The sequence below is a fragment of the Bos indicus genome, chromosome 3, assembly GCF_029378745.1.
Source record: "Bos indicus isolate NIAB-ARS_2022 breed Sahiwal x Tharparkar chromosome 3, NIAB-ARS_B.indTharparkar_mat_pri_1.0, whole genome shotgun sequence".
Lineage (NCBI taxonomy): Eukaryota > Metazoa > Chordata > Mammalia > Artiodactyla > Bovidae > Bos > Bos indicus.
The window spans coordinates 49,907,406-49,929,170 of record NC_091762.1 but is presented as its reverse complement, the minus strand read 5'-3'; the positions used below and the strand labels follow the sequence as shown (position 1 = coordinate 49,929,170).

Genomic DNA, 21,765 nt, shown 5'->3' with positions numbered 1-21,765 from the left:
CCAGGGGGGCATGACCACTGCTCCACCCCCGCCACACTGCACCTGGCCGCCTTCACCTCAAATATCACCCACCGCGTTACTCTCTTCCCCCCTCTGCCCTGTCCCGACTCTCAAATCTCTAATTAGCAAAGGGGTCTGATTTGTCTATTTCCTCATGAATGCATGTATTTATTTCCTAGTACTTTGGATATCAATTAATCATTATCATTTGTGATGCTATGATCCAATTTAATATGATTATGTTTATTAAATGAATGGGATTAAACACTAGTGATTGAAATTAATTGCACTGTATTCTAAACACTTTAAAATTTTCACAAATTCTAATGTGACTGTTTTAATGTGTCTCTCCTTGCATTATTCAGAACAAGCCAGGCTTTGAGAGCATAACAGTCTTTATGGAGTGGGGCTCATGAGGAAAGAGACGACCACATGGATGTGAAATCAAGTCCCCTGACTGACAGATGTGAGGAGCTGGGCTTGGTGCCCTCGGGGTGGTGGCGGAGCATACCATCGGCTGAAGAAGAACTGGTATTGGATGAGGAGCGTCAAGAGGAAGTACACCACACCTTCTACTGCCATGGCAGCCAGGTTCTTCCCGATCAGGTCCCACTGGAATGGATTTGAAGAGTGCTCCTCACCTGGGGATGCAGACCACCAGAAAATGACAGGTAAGTCCTGCTGCCCAGCCGTCCCGCTGCCCCAGCCGTCCCAAGACCTAGTTACAACACGAGGCTCAGCTAGACCACGCCTTATGCGAGGGATTAAGTCAGTGACAAACCCGAGTCTCTGTGTTGTGTTTAGTTTCTCAGTTGTATCTAACTCTTTTTGACCCCATGGACTGCATGCAGCCCGCCAGGCTCCTCTATCCATGGAGATTCTCCAGGCAAGAATACTGGAGTGGTTGTCATGACCTTTTCCAGGGGATCTTCCCAACTCAGGGATTGAACCAAGTCTCCTGCAATGCAGGTGGATTCTTTACCATCTGAGCCATCACCCGAGTCTCATATTGGCTCAAGTCAGAGTAGGAACTGTCCCTGATCCCTCCTATGCTCCTCAACCATGGACACAGAAGCACCCTGATTCCTTCTAGTATCAGGAAAAAATCCCAGACCAACCAGGTGCCTCCAGCCCCAGTCCGGGCTGCAGGTTGGTCATAGAAACTCCCAATGGAGCCCTCCCAGTCTTGGAGGATCCAGGGCCACATGACTGCTACCCACCAAACCGGGCATAGACGTCTGTCACTGCCTGGCTCAGTGCCAGGTCAATGAGACCCCGGCCCAGGCAGAAGTGGGGGAAGATAATGAGCAGCTTCCTCAGCATGGCATTGATCCTGAGCAGCGTCTGAAATTTAGAAAAGCAGGACAGTCAGTGATGGGGCCAAGCCTGTCCGCCCCCTCCTGAGTAGAGTAGGGCCAGGGGATGGTGTGCAGCCAGAGGGGCCTGGCTGCTGGAGGGATCTGTCAAGCAGATAGGAGGCTTGGGAATACTCACAGGAGGTGTCCCTAGCCAGCAGCCTGCTTGGGGAGCTTTCACTGCAGACTCACTTTGAAATTACACAGGAAGCCTCCCAGGCTTTTGTTACCAGGAGATGCAGCAGCTGCTGGGCCTGTGGCCTGAACTCTCCCTCCTTTGGTACAGCTGCGGGCTGCGTTGGGGCTCAGGCTCTGTCGCTGGCAGTGTCGTAGCCTAGCTTGTACCAAAGCGGAGAGGGCCCCTGAGCATCTTCTAGCTCTGCCTCTCAGCTCCCAAAGGACAGCAATGGCTGTCTGCAACTGTCACCAGCAGAAAAGATGGCCGGAGATCCTACCTGGTGCCTGGGTTGTGCTGGGGGACTTATTTTTCAGGTGGTAGATTGTATTTGCTGTATGAGCCTCAAGTGTCAGTGTCAGGCAGAGGGACACAAGGGGCTGAGGCGGACCTGCTTTTCTGGCCCATCTCTGCCGTACAACCTCCTTCCTCTCTGGCCTCTGCACTTTTGCTTACATCACCTCATCGCCGTCTATCTACCCTCCCCACCGTCCCCCCACACTCTTCCTGGAAGGCACTACGTTCTTATCTCTAGGCCCTTGCACTTGTAACTTCTATTAACCATTGCTATTAGTGAAAAGAATGCTCTTTCCCCTCCTGTTCTCTGGTAGATTCCTGGCCTTCTTTAGAAACCTAGCTCAAATACTCTCTTCTCGCCTAAACCTTTCCCGGTTCCCATGGAAAAACATCGAACCCTCTCTTAGAGGACTTACCACATCACCACGATTAATTTTTTTTCCTACCTGCATATTTTCTGCACTAGTCACTGCTGCCCAGAGAGCAGGGACTGGGTCCAAATTATTTTGGTGTCCTTCCTAAGCACCTGACACCTGATTAGCTCATTGTAGGTACTTCACTGTTTATTAAGTGGGTTAATAAAATACTACTTATTCCAAGCCAGGTATGAATTGAATTCCTCTATCGAGGCCCTGCTGACCCCATAGTCCAGCTCTTTTGGCCTACTCTGGTCTGTGGTGTTTTATCAGTCTTGCTCCTTCGATGTTCTGTCACACACTGTCTCATGGAAGGTTATGAACCTCCGCTTATATTGGTTCCTAATTCAGCATGCAGATCATTTCCTCACCGGAAGGGAGTTCCTGGGGCCACACTGGTTTATACTGGCACATTCATCACACAGTGCTCTCCTAGTGGATGTCTCTGTGACCTGAGGAGCCTCCTGTGGGATTCTGGGAATTTCTGCAGCATCCGTCTATTCCACAATTTAGGGGGAAGCAGCCAGCTTTTTTATGCAGGGGAGGGGTACGCACTCAGTAATTGTTGGCTAAATGAGTGCAGTCTGCAGGAGTGGGATGTTTTGAGTTGGTTTAAGCTCTTTATTTTGAAGTAACACACTCTATCAAGATGTGGTGAGCTGTGAGCCTGTGACAAAAGCAACTCCAAAGAGCAGCATATTCAGTCTTCCAGGATGCTCTGGTCATTAGTGGAGTCTGTGTTCTCATCCACCTCCTTTCTGGGGTCTGACTGTGATGTGGTACATTTTTTATCAGTCATGGGACAGCTGGGGTTTTGCTTCTTGCTTAGTGGCTACAGAAAGCCTGACGAAGTCAGGGAAAGAGTTGCTCTCCGGAAGCCATGGGACTGGATGGTTAATGCAGGTTTGCCTTGGGTCCTCCCAGCAAGGCCTGGAAGCAGGCGTGGGGGAGGGGCCACAGGACAGGTGTGCAGATGTGCTGGCTGGTGCCCACCCTCTCAACTGCGAAGACCTTCTGAGAGAGAAGGGCAAGAGAGGTGCTGGGGACACAGGCACACAGGAGAGCCCACTGATCCTCGGGAGTGTTTCCAGGACGGCCAGGGCTGAGACACAGAGGACCGGGGGAGCAAGCGCAGAGCAAAGACAGCCCTGGGCACTGCCACTGTGTTAGTACTCCTTCTGCCAGTTCTTGCTGGGCAAGGAGCAGTCTGCGGGTGTGCATGTGACAACTGCACCGCACAGCTCATAAAGTGGGTCGTTCAGCACTACAGATTCCTAAGCCTAATCTCAGGATTAATTTTCATATTTTTCTGTTACAATATGTGTATGAAATTGGGAGAAAGATCATATATGTATTCGTTTATATGTCAGCATACTGAACACCCATGCATGTACTCCAGAATACATAGGAAATTCAAACAAAACGTTGCCTCTGGAGAATGGAACTAGGCAAGTGGGAAACAGGAGTAAGGAGGAGACTTATGTATGCCTTTCTGTTCTTTTTAAACTCTGAAATTACATGAATGAGTTACCTTGTGTATGTAAAATCTAAGACCCAAAGTCCCCAAGGATACTTTCTTGAAGAAGTAAGATCTAAAAGCTTAGAATTATGAAAGGTCCTTTATAAATTGCAGAAAGGGTCCAGAAAACCATGACATTCAGAGCATATGAATGAACAAGGAGCTTAAAGAAACAAAGAAAGGAAGGGAAGAGGGGAGGGATAAAGGAAGGGAGGAAGCAACATTCATTTACACACTAAGAATGCACAGACACGGAGTTTGCCCCTGGCTCTGCTTGACCATCACACACTCTCTAGTGTCCAAATAATCAAAAGAAGCAGCCAAGAAAGGCACGCTTACCCGGTTATTCTCAAATAATTCCAGGACGAAAGTGATGGCACTGCTGTTGATGCCAATGAACAGATTAGCACAAGATAAGGCCACATAGGCAGTGCTGGGGATATCGAACAGGAAGGATGCCGGATACATCATGGGAATGACTGCCCACCTGTGTGAAATGACACAAGTCAGTTGATGGAGTTCCAATTTCCACCCCACCTGCTGTGCCCCTAGATATAATTCATCCCCCTTTCACACGGGGTGGTATGTTTGAACTGATGAAGAGTCCAGGGGAACCAAAGAGATACTCCCTTTCTTGGTCTTTGCTCTTCAACTTTGAATGGAGACAATAATGCCTTTCCTGACCACCTCGTGGAGTTTTTGTGAGGAGCAATGAGATAGTAGCTGTGAATGTGCCTTGTAAATTATAAAGCCTTACACAATATATAGGAGCATTCTCTACCCTGCAACACTTTCCATTCTAGTCTGGATCAGCAAAGCTGGGCTGAGATTCCAACAGGCTAATATTCATAGTTCACTGGAGCTGATATGTCATATTCACACTTGTTCCTGAATTCTCTAAGAGAGATGAATAGAGGCCATTGCTCTGGCAAGACACTGCTGGCTCCTGTAGGAAGGGCCAGGTATCCTGATCTCCATTTTGCAGATGGGGAAACTCAGGCCCCAGTGGGGTGAATTACTTGTCTACAGTTATATGTATGACTTCACTTTCACTTTTCCTTTCATACACTGGAGAAGGCAATGGCAACCCACTCCAGTGTTCTTGCCTGGAGAATCCCAGGGACGGGGGAGCCTGGTGGGCTGCTGTCTGTGGGGTCGCACAGAGTCGGACACGACTGAAGCAACTGAGCAGCAGCAGCAGCAGCAGCAGTTATATGTATAGTAAGTGGTGGGCTTGGATATAAAGTTGTATGCTCTGTAATTCTATTGGATTTAATCCTTGTGTTATTTTCTGGTCCTGACCCAGGAATGACTTTTCAGCTGTAGTCTTCTATGTACAAATAACTTTTGGCTAGTATAGGAGACACTGAGATGGACAGATTGACCACAGATGAATGAGAGTCAGAGCTGAGTGAGGAACTGGGCAGTGATGGATTCTCAGACTTTGGTCAGGCCATAGTTTGAGTGGAGGAGGATTAAGATTCAAACCATATGTGTGTCTCCATTGTTCCTGAGTGCACTGGGCTGCAGGAACACCTCCATGCATGGAGTCAGAAACAGAAGCCAGCCAGATTCCTGATCAGCAGCCACAGACCCTGCCAGGAACTAGAAGCTGATCTTGACACTGGAAACCCAGGTTTTCTGTCAGAAGAGCAAGCTCCTCCCCTGGCTTCCCTTCTCATTAGCTAAGGGCCCACACAACTCACCCATACAGCATGAGCAGTGCAACAAGGGCTGGAAGGTTCTCTGAAGAAGTGTAGGCTTTCTTCTGAAACCCGATGAAGATGCCCACCACCAGTGCAGCACTTACAGTGTAATTCATCTTGAAGAGAGAAGAGGGGAGCAAGGTCCTTAATCTCTGCATCTCTGTTTCTCATTCAGTAAGACATGGGCTGGGCCAGGCTCCTCCAGTACTTACAGTTTGGGATTCTGACTCTATTTGTATAAGCAGTTCTTGGCTAGCAAACGTATGTAAAGGTGTCCTTCGTCCTCCTACCCTACTTCACCCCCACCTCCCTGCACAGGAATCTTCACTTGTATCTTTTGAAACAATGAATTATAAAATTCCACCTGATTTCTCCTCTTTCTAATCAGTCTCAAAGTCCTGTTGATTCTACTTTCTAAGCATGTCTCCAGAATTCAGAAAAATTTATAGTATAATCTTTGGCCTCACATCACTTCCTCCCCTCTCTTCTTAACAGAATTTAGTCCATCAGGCTGGACAGGGAAAGGTGGGCAGCCATGGTGAGGGTAGGGGAGGAGTCAAAATGGTCCCAAGCAGAATGAGAACCTAAGAAGGACATCCATGGAGGTGACTTGGTACGGGGTGCTGGAGCCCCAGGCGGGGTCAGGATGGTGTCTTACAGGGGCTGATCTGGTGTGCGATATCAGAGCCAGAGCAGAACGGAGATGGCCTGCGCAAGAAGGCGGGTGGCTGGAGGAGGGAGAGGAGGGTGTCCACACAGCGGGGAGGACGAAGGCAGAGATGGGGAACTTGCTACATACAGGTGTGTAGCTCAGGCAGGTAAATGAGTCAGGGGCAGCAGCAACCAGTTGTTCACTTTTGGAGAAGGGAGTTACAAATATGGAAAGACAGAAACCAGAGTGAACCTGTAGTGCTGGATTGGAACTGGTGGTGTTTTTTTTAGTAAATGTTTTGTTCAGTTTTGTTGGATCCCCAGGTCCCTCAGTGGTAAAGAGTCCTCCTGCCAATGGCGGAGGCAGGTTCAGTTCCTGGGTTGGGAAGATCCAGTGGAGAAGGAAATGGCATCCTACTCCAATATTCTTTTCAGGGAAATCCCATGAACAGAGGACTCTGGCAGGCTACAGTCCGTAGGGTTGCAAAAGAGTTGGACACAACTTAGTGACTAAATAGCAATAACAACAATTGTTCAGTTTAGTTCAGCATATAGATGAAGTACAGATGTAATGTGTGCATGTCTATGTAGATACGTGCGCATCTCACCTAGCTGTCTCCACCGTGAAGGCCTGGGACCACTGATACCCCAGGGGCAGTGAATATATTCACCACCAAGGTCTTGGTTTTGAAGGACATCTTCCACTGGAAGGACCCAGAACTCCTTGGGGAGATGACTGACTCCAGGGTAGGACTGGGCAGAGAACTTGGATGAATTCAAGGAACATGTGGACACAAGTCCAAAGGGCATGGGAGCTGGGGTGGAGGAGTTCCCACTGGCCAAACGGGATAATCTGAGCACCAAAATCAGTAAGAATGGTATCAGATTGTAATCTGGATTAACACAGGAACCGTGACTCCATAAAAGCATAAATAAACATACAAATAAATGGAAAGTTTGATTTAAAAAACCAGGATATTTACATAACTTCAAAGTTGTTGTTCAGTCACTGAGTCATGTCCTGGGGAAGGACATTTTTAAATGTCTGTGCGTGGCTGACGTCCACGTTCCAGAAACAGACTTGAAGAAAGTGACCTCTCAGCTGCCCTACAGATCTTTTTTCCTTTGAGGTAAAGCGATCTCTTGAGTATTGTTACAGTTTTACTTTTGTGTTGGATGAAATTTAAAAGATTACTTTGTTGTTGGGGAACTTACTCTGTTTCAATAGGACTCCATGAGGCTAGAAAACTTTAAAAATTGTGTTTTATTTTGATATTTGGCAAAACTAATACAATTATGTAAAGTTTAAAAATAAAATAAAATTAGAAAAAAAAAGAAAACAAAAAAGAAAACAAAAAAATAAATAAAAATTGTCTTTTCTTTAGTGGAAGTTTTAAGTTTCTAAATAACTCCTCTCATCTTATTGTGGAGGCCATCTAAAAATATCATTGATACCCCAATATTTTTCATTGAAAAATATTTAGTAACCTGGAAAATTGATATCAAATTAGAACTTACTTAATTCTTTCATTTAATGTAACTTAGGTCTCAAACCCTGGAAAGACAAGGGAGATGTAGAAATAATTTTTAAATGTCTGTTGTTGTTGTTTAGTCACTCAGTCACGTCCAACTCTTTTGCGACCCCACGGACTTTAGCCCAGAAGACTCTTCTGTGTTTGTTTGTTTGTGTTTGTGTGTATGTGTGCTCAGTGGTGTCCAACTCTTTGTGAGACCATGGACTGTAGCCTGCTAGGCTTCTCTGTCCATAGGATTTCCTAGGCAAGAATACTGGAGTGGGTTGCCATTTCCTTTTCTAAGGGATCTTCCTGACCCAGAGATTGAACCCATGTCTCCTGCATTGGCAGGTGGATCTTTACCACTGAGCCACTAGGGAAGCCCTAGCTTCAAAGTACCTCTCTCCAAATCCTGATGAATTATAAGGGAAAAAGAGTAACTTTACAGTGAACAAGCTCAGCAGACACCATCTTAATCGAGTGACAAAAGTGATCACCAGTAATAGGACAAACTGAAATTAGAAGCTACCTGATAGCGTGTAGTGAGCAGGCTAGAGCATGCTTTCATGAAACTGCTGCTATGACCTGAATCCATCATGAGGAGACATTAGGCAAACCCCAACTAATGGGCATTGTGCAAAACAACTGGTCTACGATCTTCAAAAGTGTCAAGTCATGAGTGTCAAGGAAAGAGGGAGGATCCAACCCAGGCTGACGGAGACTGAAGAGACAGGGCAACAAAATGCAATGTGTGTGTGTGTGTGTATGTATCTTATGAAGAAGTTACTCTCAAATGGCTCAGAAAAAAGTTTAAAACTGTATTTTCAATGTTTTTATAAGTTTGTGGTTATTTCAAACTTTAAAAGAAAAGAAAAACAGATGATGTATGCCTGTGGTGGATTCATTTTGATATTTGGCAAAACTAATACAATTATGTAAAGTTTAAAAATAAAATAAAATTAAAAAAAAATAATAAAAATAAGAACTTACAACATCACATATGTGCTGAGTGAATGATATAAACAATGTGTTTGTTCATTTATTCAACAATGACCTCCAGGCCAATGTTATCTTTTTACCATTGGCCAACGAGGGTGCTTAGTCCCAACAATATAGCTCCTTGAAATGATTCCAGGCCATTCGTAAAATTCTAGAGCATCAGGAAGCCTGCTGGCATCATAGTCACCATTTCCAAGCTCTTCATTAGACTGCCAAGTGTCTACTTTGCTAGAATCATCTCCCATTTAGACACTCGCTTTGTCTTTCTGTCCACAAATTTGTCCTTAGGCTCAGAGATCTCTGTCTATAGCCAGGCACGTGCGTGGGTCAGCCTCAACTCTAAATTCTATTCCTTGTCTTAAAAAAAAAAATAGGATGCAAACCCAGCACTTTAATAGCTTTTCAGTGCAGGAGAGCCTAGCTTCACTCATGTTTAAGCACAGGCCAACATGAGTGACTATAAGTGACGTTCTTGTTCAAAGGGAGGCTTATTGTCTCTGACCTCTTCCCCATGTGTTCATAAGTGCTTCCTCAGGTAGACAGAAGCTAGAGAAAAGATTAGTTGCTACCGGTGATTTCTGGTTTTACACTGTTAAATGATGGCTACTTAGTAAGTTGAGTAAAAGAGAAGAGAGCATGTCTTCATAAACCCTAAATCTGTCATCATTATTAAAAATCATAGTGGAAAAGGTTGTGTTGGTCTCCATCATGACATATTCTATCTTCACATGAAGTGGAAGACTAACATCTTCATGTTAGTCTTAGAATGTTGAGATAAAACAAAGTATCTTGGTCCCGAGATGCCTGGAATAGACTGGAATTGGTGTCAAGCAACTCCCACATTATAAGCAGACCTCTGCTGTCAAGTCATTTGGATCCTGTGACCTGTAGTACAGTAGCCCATCCTGACCCTTTCTTCCCCCACCAATTCTGATTCTGAGGTAGTAGTCTGCTTCTGATTTGATACATAGCTTTTTCTTCATGTTCTCTGAAGTGGTAGCTCATCTAATATAATGAAGATCTGGTTGGGAAATCAAAATAAGGCCCCTGGATAGGGTTTCCAGATTTAGCAAATAAAAATGTTGAACATGCAATTAAACTTGAATTTTGGGTCAGAAACCGATAAATGTTTTTGGGTAAGAATGCAATATTTGAGGGGGAGTTAGGGTAAACTCCTACAAATAGCTCTGAAAGGAAGAGAAGCAAAAAGCAAAGCAGAAAAGGAAAGATATAAGCATCTGAATGCAGAGTTCCAAAGAATAGAAAGAAGAGATAAGAAAGCCTTCCTCAGTGATCAGTGCAAGGAAATAGAGGAAAACAACAGAATGGGAAAGACTAGAGATCTCCTCAAGAAAATTAGAGATACCAAGGGAACATTTCATGCAAAGATGGGCTCTATAAAGGACAGAAATGGTATGGACCTAACAGAAGCAGAAGATATTAAGAAGAGGTGGCAAGAATACACAGAAGAACTGTACAAAAAAGATCTTACGACCCAGATAATCACAATGGTGTGATCACTCACCTAGAGCCAGACATCCTGGAATGTGAAGTCAAGTGGGCCTTAGAAAGCATCACTACGAGCAAAGCTAGTGGAGGTGATGGAATTCCAGTTGAGCTATTTCAAATCCTGAAAGATGAAGCTGTGAAAGTGCTGCACTCAATATGCCAGCAAATTTGGAAAACTCAGCAGTGGCCACAGGACTGGAAAAGGTCAGTTTTCATTCCAATCCCAAAGAAAGGCAATGCCAAAGAATGCTCAAACTACTGCACAATTGCACTGATCTCACATGCTAGTAAAGTAATGCTCAAAATTCTCCAAGCCAGGCTTCAGCAATACGTGAACCCTGAACTTCCAGATGTTCAAGCTGGTTTTAGAAAAGGCAGAGGAACCAGAGATCAAATTGCCTACATCCGCTGGATGGTTGAAAAAGCAAGAGTTCCAGAAAAACATCTATTTCTGCTTTATTAACTATGCCAAAGCCTCTGACTGTGTGGATCACAATAAACTGTGGAAAATTCTGAAAGAGATGGGAATATCAGACCACCTGACCTGCCTCTTGAGAAACCTATATGCAGGTCAAGAAGCAACAGTTAGAACTGGACATGGAACAACAGACTGGTTCCAAATAGGAAAAGGAGTACGTCAAGGCTGTATATTGTCACCCTGCTTATTTACCTTATATGCAGAGTACATCATGAGAAATGCTGGGCTGGAAGAAGCACAAGCTGGAATCAAGATTTCCAGGAGAAATATTAATAACCTCAGATATGAAAATGACACCACCCTTATGGCAGAAAGTGAAGAGGAACTAAAAAGCCTCTTGATGAAGGTGAAAGAGGAGAGTGAAAAAGTTGGCTTAAAGCTCAACATTCAGAAAACTAATACCATGGCATCTGGTCCCATCACTTCATGGGAAATAGATGGGGAAACAGTGTCAGACTTTATGTTTTGGGCTCCAAAATCACTGCAGATGGTGATTGCAGCCGTGAAATTAAAAGATGCTTACTCCTTGGAAGGAAAGTTATGACCAACCTAGATAGCATATTCAAAAGCAGAGACATTACTTTGCCAACAAAGGTCCGTCTAGTCAAGGCTATGGTTGTTCCAGTGGTCATGTATGGATGTGAGAGTTGGACTGTGAAGAAAGCTGAGTGCCGAAGAATTGATGCTTTTGAACTGTGGTGTTGGAGAAGACTCTTGAGAGTCCCTTGGACTGGAAAGAAATCCAACCAGTCCATTCTGAAGGAGATCAGTCATGGGTGTTCATTGGAAGGACTGATGCTGAAGCTTAAACTCCAATACTTTGGTCACCTCATGCGAAGAGGTGACTCACTGGAAAAGACCCTGATGCTGGGAGGGACTGGGGGCAGGAGGAGAAGGGGACAACAGAGGATGAGATGGCTGGATGGCATCACCGACTTGATGGACATGGGTTTGGGTGAACTCCGGGAGTTGGTGATGGACAGGGAGGCCTGGTGTGCTGAGATTCATGGGGTCGCAAAGAGTCAGACAGGACTGAGCAACTGAACTGAACTGAACTAGGATAAACTATATTAAAAATTATTCATTGTTTTATCTGAAATTTAAATTTAACTGGATATCCTATGTTTATGGTGACTCGACCACAGGGGAGGTTCCATTTCACCCACTTTGAGGGTGTGGTGAGATTTAAGAGGAGCATGTAGGGTGAAGGACCTCTTTATATTACCTCTTCAGCTTCAGATTATTCCCAGGAAGGCCAGCCTCAGGCCTGCCGAGCAGTGATTTTTTGGTGGGTCAGAACATGCAGAGCACCCCCCACCTCAGTTGCTGAGCTGTGCCCTGCATCTTTCCCCAGCTTGGGCCCTGGGCATGGCACCCTCTGGCAGCCCTGGCCACATAAGAGCCCCACCCTGCTGTGTTCCTTCAGTCAGAATAGACACAAACACCCTTGGGCCCAGGGTGGCGAGAGCGGTGCCGTGACCTGATACTTACGATGTCCCAGAGGAAGTTGGTCAGCCAGTAGGTGGTGGGGCTCACTCCGCTGACAAACTGGAGGTGCTTGGCCTTGTTCACCCTCTCCTGGATCAAATAAAGGACAAAGCTGGCAGGGACGAAGGACATGGCAAAAATCACGCAGATGGCCACTACAGCGTCCACCGAAGTGGTCAGTCTGCAGAAGGACGGGAGACATGGGGAGAGAGAGGCAGGTGAAGGAGGAGGCGTAGAAGCAGAAGGACAAGATCAGGCTCTGAAAAGTCCTCACCCCACCCAGGGAACAGCCTCCAGAATCCCCTTTCTTAACCTGAAGCTTGTCATCCCACGGGACTGTCTAAATCAAACTGGGTCAAGGTCAAGGTGAAGTGGAGATTTGTGTGTTTCCTATTCTAGGTGATGTTGAACGTTAAGGTTATGTAATATATAACCATGTATGTAATATCATATGCAGTTCCCTGTTAATATGAAAGTCTAGACACATTTTCTTTGTATTACGTTTTCTAATTATTTGTTGATTGTGTATAGGAATGGATTTTTACCTCAAAAATATCATGCACTATAATGCTTTTATTAGTTCTAATAATTTGTCTATAGATACTCTTGAATTTTTAATGTAGACAAATACATGGTTTGTGAAAAGAAATACATTTTTAAAGGCAATAAGTTATTAAATCATGCATTTAAGAAACACATCAGAACACAGAGAAATGTTACATTATAATGTAAGTTTAAGTGAGAAGGGAACAGGATGGTTATGCAGGCACTTGGCAATATTCACTCTTTCCTGGATCAGATAGAAAGCATCTGCCTTACGGAGCAAGTATGGGCTGAAATCTAACCCAGCCTTCACATACGAGCCATGAACTCTAGTGTGGGCCATTGCCCACCTTGACAAAGGAACATGTGTTCATACTATGTTGCTTCAGTCATGTCCAACCCTTTGTGGCCCTGTGAACTGTAGCCTGCCAGGCTCCTCTGTCCATGAAATTCTCCAGGCAAGAATACTGGAGTAGGTTGCCACGCTGTCCTCCAGGGGATCTTCCTGACCCAGGGATTGAACCCGTGTCTCTCTACATCTCCTGTATTGCAGGTGGGTTCTTTACCACTAGCACCACCCGAAGCACCCTTCACTAATTCCCACAAAAGCACTATGTGTGCTGGCCGGTGCCCCTGTTAAAATGACAGACAGCTTGATCCACACATATAGTAAGGTTAGAACAAATGATCAGAAGGAAACGCCAAAAAATGGTTATAGGAAATACCCTAAATTGTTGGGTTATAGAAACTTAGTTCTTAAAACTCTCTTCTATAAACGTTATTTAATGAACATATACTATTTTATATACTATTCTTATAATCACAAGACTCCTATCTCATATTTCATATTCAAAAGGCTTGGCAGAAAGTACAGAAACTGAGGTTAAGTGGGAATGGACATAGACTACTTTTCCTCCGTCTAGGGCGTCAGTGGGTGTCCCAAGGAAGGTCCCTACGGCTTCAGATCCAAGTTTAGCCATGACCTTGGGCATGGTCAGTGCACTTGGAGTATACAGGGCCCCCTTACTGCCTTCCAGAAGGAGTCTGTACTAACAAAAGCACTCTAACCAAATATAGACCTTTGATAAGGCAAACATGCTACAAATTGCAAAAGAGCAATGTTTTTACTGCTTGAAGCTGAGCCTATGCTTTAGGAAGGTAAGGATATGTTGACAGTTCCAAAGCCTGACCGTCTGGGGGAAATTACCGGAATCTAAGATAATCACTGCTGGGGCAATGAAAGATTTACTGAACTTCCCAGTCACTGGCAGTCATTTTGGATAATGGAAAGGAGACGCTTTGTGTAAGTTCCAGGAGCAATGTGTTACCAAAAGCAAAAAGGGAATGGAACCAAACATATGCTTACTTTCCAAATAAGTAAGGAGAAAGAATGGCCAAGCAGTTTGGCACAAGGAATCTTATGTTTCTGTGCACCCGATTAAACAAGCTTGCCATCCAGTCTGGCAGCGCCTGCTAGTGAGAATCCTCTTGCGGTGTTCAGAGTGGAGAAGGTGACAAGAACTCTGTGAGGCGGGGGGCACGGTGGCTTACACTGTGATCTCAGAGAGCTGCTCCTTGGTCAGGTTCAAGGGCTGGCTTATGACGGTGATGCCATACTCCTCGGGGTTCTTGTCCTTGTGCAGGCTAGCCCGTAAGATGGCGTTGTGGGCCACGTTGAGGAAGCTGACCAGAGCATGCCAACCTTTGTTGTTAAACCACACCTAGAGGACAGGAAGGTGGCTTCGTTAGGCTCTACTCCACAGGACACTCTGCATGAACAGCAGCTATTTAAAGAAAAAATGAGCTGCAGGAAAAAGAATGGGAGCAGGAGGAAGGTTTTGGCAGCTGGGAGACATTTCATGCCTGATTCCAACAGGAGTGGGGGTGGAATTTAATTAAGCTGGGAAAATAAAACAGCCACCAGCTCATGTGAGTTTTTAGCTCTAGGGCAGTTCAGGCAGGGCCAATACCTTAATATTGTCTTCAGTTTCTAGTTGTTTAAGGAAAGCAGGCATTTCTTTAGCAGCCTCTCTGGTCATAGGGCCCTAGAAAGCCATAAAAAACAAACAAGAGGGTTTTTCCCACTCCCCCTCACCACCTCTTCTTAGCACTCATGATCATTTCTATAAGTGGCCAGTTGAAAGTCCCACCAAATCTCCAGTCTGTTTACATACCCCGCTCACATTCATTAACTGGCCAAGGTCACTTAAAAATCCAACAAGTGCTTCTCCAGTGAAGGGGGGAGCTGGGAGCTTTCCTCCGACAGAAATTCCTCCATACCTGACAAGGGAACAAGAAGTCCTCAGTTCTATGTCATGAACCATGTGACCATGTGTGTGTACCTCATGGCTGCCATAGCTCTCAGTTTCTGTAGGAAAAGGTGCATTTTTGCAGGAATAGTCTGCACTAGTGGGAAACATGGCTTCACTTTACAAACCAACTTTTCACAGCTTCTTCCTTATCTCCAGGATGCAGTCCTGACTCCTTCTGAGCTTGGTGCCTGCCAAGCTCTCCAACTTCACCCTCCTTATGCCCGACCTCCAGTGGCCCATTCCAGCTATCCAGTCATGCCACAAGCTCAGCATGGTCTCTTTGCGTTTGCAGGGCTGCTAGTTTCTCTGGGTGCCTTTCCAACTCATCTGTCCTGTGTTATCTTCTCTTTGAGGTCTTCCCTGACTTTCCCCCCGTGCCGCTTCTATACTTTGCAGGTACTTCTAGTGTGCTGGACTCACCTGCCCAGTCTGCCATCCTCTCTTGGTGCCTCTCACCCATCCCTGCCGCAGGGAATCCCTCACCACTCCCTGCGTTGACTCCTATCTGGTCTTCAACTGCGATCCTAGCCTCGGGTCTCTCCCTGTCTAACACCCCCTCCACACTGGTGCCCTAACACTGGCCTGGGCGTGTCACTCTCTGGCTTAAAACTCTTCAATGGCAGCATAAAAGCCAAACTTCTCAACAAACAAAACATATTGAGTAGGGGAGGCAGAGGAGGAGAACTTTATTTCTCAGAGACTCAACTTGTCCTCCCCACCTCCCTACCTTTCTGCTTCAGTTGAGGCCCCTCACTACCTTTTAGGGAATGATTCTGAAAGCTGAATTTTACTTTCATGGCCTGGATCCTGCCCAGGAAATCAAGTCAACATCAGCTCCACATTCATTCTAGAGGCCCTGTTCCTGAGGGACCCTAGGGAGGCCAGCTCACTCGTAGACTGTCTCTGGAGGATTCTCAAACCTCAGGAACCTCATGAACCTCCTAGATACCCAGGGACAGGGTGAGTCAGGGGCTGGGCCAGACTCCCGGAGCCTTAAATGGAATGGGCCAAGGAATGCCAGGGCGTAGGGAACTCGTGCTCTCGTTATAAACTGTTATTTGCTTGGAGGTTTTAGAACCTCCCTGGAGGGAGAGTGCTCTGGAACTCCTCTTCAGGAAGTATCCCCTCTCATTTATGTCCTCCAAGGAGATTCACTGCTGAGCATGTTCTGGGCATAGGGTGTCTGTAGCCACACGTCCCTTAAGACATGTCTTACGAATTCCTGGGCATGTACAGAACAGCTCATTCACATGACTGAGGTGTGACTTTTTTAATGTACAATAATTTAAAATAGATCACTCTGAGATTTTAATTTCTTACAAAAATAGTTTCTTACCTCTGTTCATTGACCCAGAATTTGCTCTTCAAACTGAAAGCCAAAACAAATCATACAGTGAATACAACAAATATACAGACGTGTTGACTTTCTTTCCCAAATGCCCACTGGTGTGTCCCAGTCTTCAAGGGGCATTTTTGTATTTCCTGATAGCCCCTCATAGGCCAAGGGCTGAGCCTGAAAAAAATCTGTGGAGAAAAGACTGATATTTTCTAACACTTGCCCTACAGTCACATCCTGACTGCTAGGCCTTCTGGCTGGCCCCTGTTGTAAGGTCATCTATCAGATGATCTGGACCCAGGAAATATGACAATGACCATGCCAGCATGCAATGAAGGCTGCAGCCCTCCCCTCTTGCATCCGGCAAGAACGAGACTCTCATAATCACCTGCACGCTCAGAGGAAGTTCTGAATTACTCCTAGTGCAGAGTTAAGGGACTGACTTCCAGCCAACAAGGGACAAAATTACAAGATAGGAAACACACAGAACCAGCTCTAGTCCTCAGAGTTCAGTCCTCACAAACTATCTTCACCACAAAGCACAAAATCCAAAATTCCACACTGCAAATGTGCTGCTGAGAACAAAGGGTGGGATGCGGTCATTGTTTACTGCATTATTGAATAAATTCTATGCACTCTGCTTGTATTTTCGTGCTCGAATGGTGTTCCTCATTTGCTAACTGCTGGCTTGGCACTCCTTTCTCAGCAGCTGCTTTCACCATCTGCAGTGTGTTGTAGTTAACTGAGTCCATTAATCCTTTGCTTAGGGACTGGGAGGGGAAGCAACTGAAAATATGCCTGAAGTTAGACAGTATGTTTTATTTTAAAATTCCAGAGAACATGGGGCTTAGACCAGGGTCCCCTACAACCCTTTCTCCATAGCATGCTCTTGTCTCACTGTTTGCTGTGATGGGGCTGCTGAAGTTGGTCCATCCTGGATGGAGCTCAATGAGAACAGCTGCAGAGCTGAGAGGAGTGCCTGGCACTGGAAAGGGCAGTGATACCGGGGCTAATTCACAGTTAGAGTACGACAGGTACAGTTAACCTGGACAACCTGTGGGCTCACACGGACTCTCTCCCACTGCCTCGCTCCTATCTTGGTCTCATTGTTTCCTTTCTCCTTGTTGCTTCTTACTTTTCCTTTTTTACTTCTCTCTTTGTCTTCTCCCTGTCCCCCTTACTCTCCTTCCTCCCTCCAAACTTCACCTCTCTTTTTGAACTACTTAAAATATGAGACTGTGTTTTGGAAAAATTCTATACTTTCTTATTTTACTTGTAGTAGTGCATGGGTTAAACTTTGCTTGGCCTAAACAAAACCAAAAACAGATCAAAATTAATCATAAGTTGCATTTGACTGGTATATGCCCCAGTTGTCTTTTCTATCAGTTGAGACTTTCAAATTAGGAAAAAGAAAAAATTCCACTGCCCTGATTGTTGAAAAGTCATGAGAGGAAATTATCTTCTGATCTTAGTTAATATTTTCCCAAGGGACCCAGGATGAAAAGTACAAAAAAGTATCTTACCTGCTTCGGATAAGAGCAGGATATGTTTTTACCAGGAAGTCGGAGACATTCCTGTCTGTAAGGTCCTGCAGAATTTCAGTGCTGCGTTGTATTCTCTGAAGCAAGGACATATCTGCATTAATTACTTCTGAATTTGAGGTGAAACTACTTGTTCTTTTCCAAAAATTATTTGTAGACTCAACTACTGGGAAGACAGTAAAGGATTGGTGTCTCCCTAGTTCCCACAGCAATGATGTGAAAGTCACTTTCGAGCCCTTTTTTTTCTTTATTCCATTGATGACCCAGGATAGTTCTCACTTCAGAATCAATCTCCAACCCAACTGCATGTCTCCAGCTCTACCATATCACCCTAGACCAAGTCTCCACCCAGGCATCACCTGGGCCTCTACAGACACTTCCAAACTGGTCTCTGCTTCCACCCTGGCCCTCCACAATCCATTCTCCATTCAGGAGCCAGACTGAGCTTAAAAAAAAAAAATCAATCAGAATATACCATTTGCCTTGCTTACCACACTCCAATAAGCCATAGGATCAGATCCAAATTTGTTACCAAGGCTGAGTTCACCTGTAGGTACCCCCTCGCTCCCTGACCTCCCCACTTCTGTTTCTCAGATGCACACCTCTCATTCCCTCCCTCTCCCTGGACAACCTCTCATGGCTAACTTGTCATCATTCAAATCTCAGCCCAAAGTTTATTCCTCAGAGAAGTATTTTCTGTATCCTGTCACACATGGTAGTATTGTCTTCACAACTTCATGTCTATCTGAAATTTTCCTTTCAATCTGTTTACTTGTCTTTGTCTGTAGGATAGGACACAAATTCTGTGAGAGCCAGGACTTTTTCTGACTTGTTAGCTGTTGTGTCCCCAGCAACCAGAATAGTATCTGGCATAGAGTTGACACAATAAATTGTGATGTGAATGAAAGAAATCAAACAGTGCCTTACAATTTACATCACTTTGAAAATCCATCTAGAACTCGAGGTAATCAAAAGATTTTAGAGAATTCAAAAGTGCGTGAGTTTGACCACCAGGTGGCACTTTAAATATAAGAATACATAGCATTTAGTTTCTGGTCAGTCATGAACCTGGGTGTCAAGAGCGCCACCCAGAGGCAGACGTGTACAGTAAGTCGCCTCAGTCATGTCTGACTCTTTGTGACCCTATGGACTGTAGTCAGCCAGGCTGCTCTGTCCATAAGGATTCTCCAGGCAGGAATACTGGAGTGGGTTGCTGTGCCCTCCTCCAGGGGATCTTTCTGACCTAGGGATTGAACTCACGTGTCTTATGTCTCCTGCATTGGCAGGCAGGTTCCTTACCAGCTGAGCCATCTGGGACCCCTAAGAAAGTGTAGTTATCTTCAATTTATAAGTGAGGAAATTATCTCCAATTTATTAGAGAGGCTAAGTAACCCATCCATGGCTCTCTGATGCCAATGATGGTGCTCATTCCACTGCCTCTTGGGGATTTCTTCATTCATTCATTGGCAAATCATGAGAGATGACCATAGAGGACCCAGCTCTGTCCTAGTCAGGCCTCTTATAAACCTTAGGCAAACTAAGACTTCTCTGGCCCAGCTCACTGTCTCTGAAACCCCATGGGGAAGCTCATTGTGATACATTATGGCGTTTAGAATTCCATGAGGATGCTGCTCAGAGCCAAGATTGCTGATATCCTTGAAAAACATAGATTGCTAACTCTGTGTGGTGTGCATGTGTGTGTATGTGTATGTATGACAATTACACAGCACATGGCAAACTTCTTAATTAAGATTGTTAATAAGTGTGCACTTGAATGGACACTACAACATTGTTTATAAGAGAAAAATGGAAAACCCACATGTTCAGCAATGAGTGAAAGTTGCTCATTCATGTCCAACTCTTTGTGACTCCATGGACTATGCAGTCCATGGAATTCTCCAGGTCAGAATACTTCCTGACCCAGGAATTGAACTAGGGTCTCCTGCATTGCAGGCAGATTCTTTACCAACTGAGCTATCAGGAAAGCGCCTATCAGCAGTGTGAGCTTGCTTGCTTGCTTGCTTGCTTGCTCAGTCACTTCAGTCATGTCTGACTCTTTGCGACCCCACGGACCTCGGCCCGCCAGGCTCCCCTGTCCATGGGATTCTCCAGGCAAGAATACTGGAGTGGGTTTCCATTTCCTTCTCCAGTGATAAAGTATGAAGTGAGCAAAGTGAGTGAGTGAAGTCGCTCAGTTGTGTCCGACTCTTTGCGACCCCATGGACTGTAGCCTACCAGGCTCCTCCATCCATGGGATTTTCCAGGCAAGAGTACTGGAGTGGGTTGCCATTGCCTTCTCCAATGAGAGATGAAATAAATTAAAGTAAATCCAAAGGATACGTAGGATAGTGTGCAGGCATACTATGATGAGGTAGGTGTATATTTACTGATGTGGACATATGTTCACGATATGTTATTGATAGCAGGTTTCAGGACAACATTTTGAATATAATCCTATTTGAACAAATAAAAACTAAATGTTATTGGTGGTTATTGCCAAGTGATAGGGTGAAATATTTTTGTTCTGACTTCTCTGTATTTTCTAATTTTTCTATAGTAAGCATGCATGATGTATTATTTTCTCAATACTTAAAGATATTTTCTTACTAGATTGAACGGGAGTGTTTAATGGAAATGAAACTCTTGGTCAGTGACTTCCTTCAGTTGGTGAGGACCCAGAGCCTCACTTAGTCCTTCACTTAGCTGTTAGTTTGAAATGTTAGTTGTCTAGAAACTCAGGAGGTGCAATGGCTGCTGTTGCAGGCAGGCTCAGGGCCCTGGTGGCCCCGGAGGTGGAGGTACCTGCGGGGGTGGGAGGCCCCCTGCGCCCTCAGGGCACTCAGGAAGCATGGTGAGCTTCTCTCTGGTGCTGCACCTGCAGGAAGGTGAAGGTTGGTCCGCTGTCCATTTCTGCTGTTGGAGCAAGTGGGTGACATCCGGGGACACAGATGGAGTCTTCCAGGGGCTTGAATTTCCACAGGGGAACTCCCTCATGGAAGACAAGAGCATATTCCACAATCAGATCCAAAGTTTATAAAAACTCCTAAAAATGAGAAATAGCACCCAGCCTTTTCCTTCTTAACCATTTTTGCCCTTTCCTCAGACCCATGCATTTTCTTCTACTCTTAAAGGTTTCTGCTCAAGAAAAATCAAGACTAGAATTTTGTTGATTGACTAGGGGGTGTGGGTCTGGGCAAATTTTATCTGCTGGCAGCTCTGATAAGGGAACAAATACAAGAATTTGAAATTAGTCTATTTTGGTCCTCACAAATAACTCTGAAAAAGACTAGATGAAAAAAGCATTTAAAATTATACTGAACATTTTAAATTCTTGGTGTATTTCAACCACCAATGAATAAAAGCATGACTTTTCCTCTAGAACTCTCTTCTCTACACTGAAGGCAATATTGAAAGTTGGCCATATATGTAAGTAATGCCATTCTAGATCCAATTACACAAGAGCACGCCCCCATCTCTCTCCTTCCTCCTTCAGATTCCTTTCGCATAAGTTGTGAGTAGCATATGTCAACTCAGTTTGGAACTTTATAGAGAATTATAGAAATAGAGACTTATCCAGTGATGCAGAGGCTTCCTGAAAGCTAGTGAACACCCCTGCACACAGGTGTTGAAGGAGAGGCCAGGTGAGTGCTGCTCAGGGATATGGAAGTGTCTGAGTAATATAGATGGGGTCTCGCCAACCATGCTGTCCTAGGCTCCCACTATTGGGGTCTCCCAGGGCAGCTGTTGGTGTTACAGCAGGGGAGCATAGGGACTTACGGAAGCCACTCTTCCTTCAGGCAGCGGTTGCCAAAGCCTGGCTTATTCACAAGGACATCTGCAAGTGCTGAGAGCCATTCACTGTCCGGCTGGTCCATGCTAGACAGTGAGAGGGCATAGACAGTGGACATGTGACTGGGACAGAGGAA

General features: G+C 45.1%; 1 protein-coding gene across 2 annotated transcripts in view; it reads right to left on the bottom strand.

The window, feature by feature from the left end:
- Positions 1 to 21,765, bottom strand: part of ABCA4 (ATP binding cassette subfamily A member 4) — a 125,686-nt gene that overhangs the window by 15,756 nt on the left and 88,165 nt on the right. For both annotated transcript variants that reach the window (XR_011565790.1, XM_070786074.1), the window contains exons 26-37: positions 21,617 to 21,715; positions 20,642 to 20,828; positions 17,822 to 17,916; positions 16,299 to 16,331; positions 14,825 to 14,930; positions 14,621 to 14,695; positions 14,202 to 14,371; positions 12,111 to 12,288; positions 5,469 to 5,584; positions 4,102 to 4,249; positions 1,221 to 1,344; positions 512 to 641 (exon numbers count right to left, since the gene is read on the bottom strand). Coding sequence is in view for 1 of the 2 variants with exons in the window: in XM_070786074.1 (XP_070642175.1) it covers positions 512 to 641; positions 1,221 to 1,344; positions 4,102 to 4,249; positions 5,469 to 5,584; positions 12,111 to 12,288; positions 14,202 to 14,371; positions 14,621 to 14,695; positions 14,825 to 14,930; positions 16,299 to 16,331; positions 17,822 to 17,916; positions 20,642 to 20,828; positions 21,617 to 21,715 (1,461 nt within the window). In the remaining variant the exon portion in view is untranslated. The remainder of the gene's footprint in view (positions 1 to 511; positions 642 to 1,220; positions 1,345 to 4,101; positions 4,250 to 5,468; positions 5,585 to 12,110; positions 12,289 to 14,201; positions 14,372 to 14,620; positions 14,696 to 14,824; positions 14,931 to 16,298; positions 16,332 to 17,821; positions 17,917 to 20,641; positions 20,829 to 21,616; positions 21,716 to 21,765) is intronic.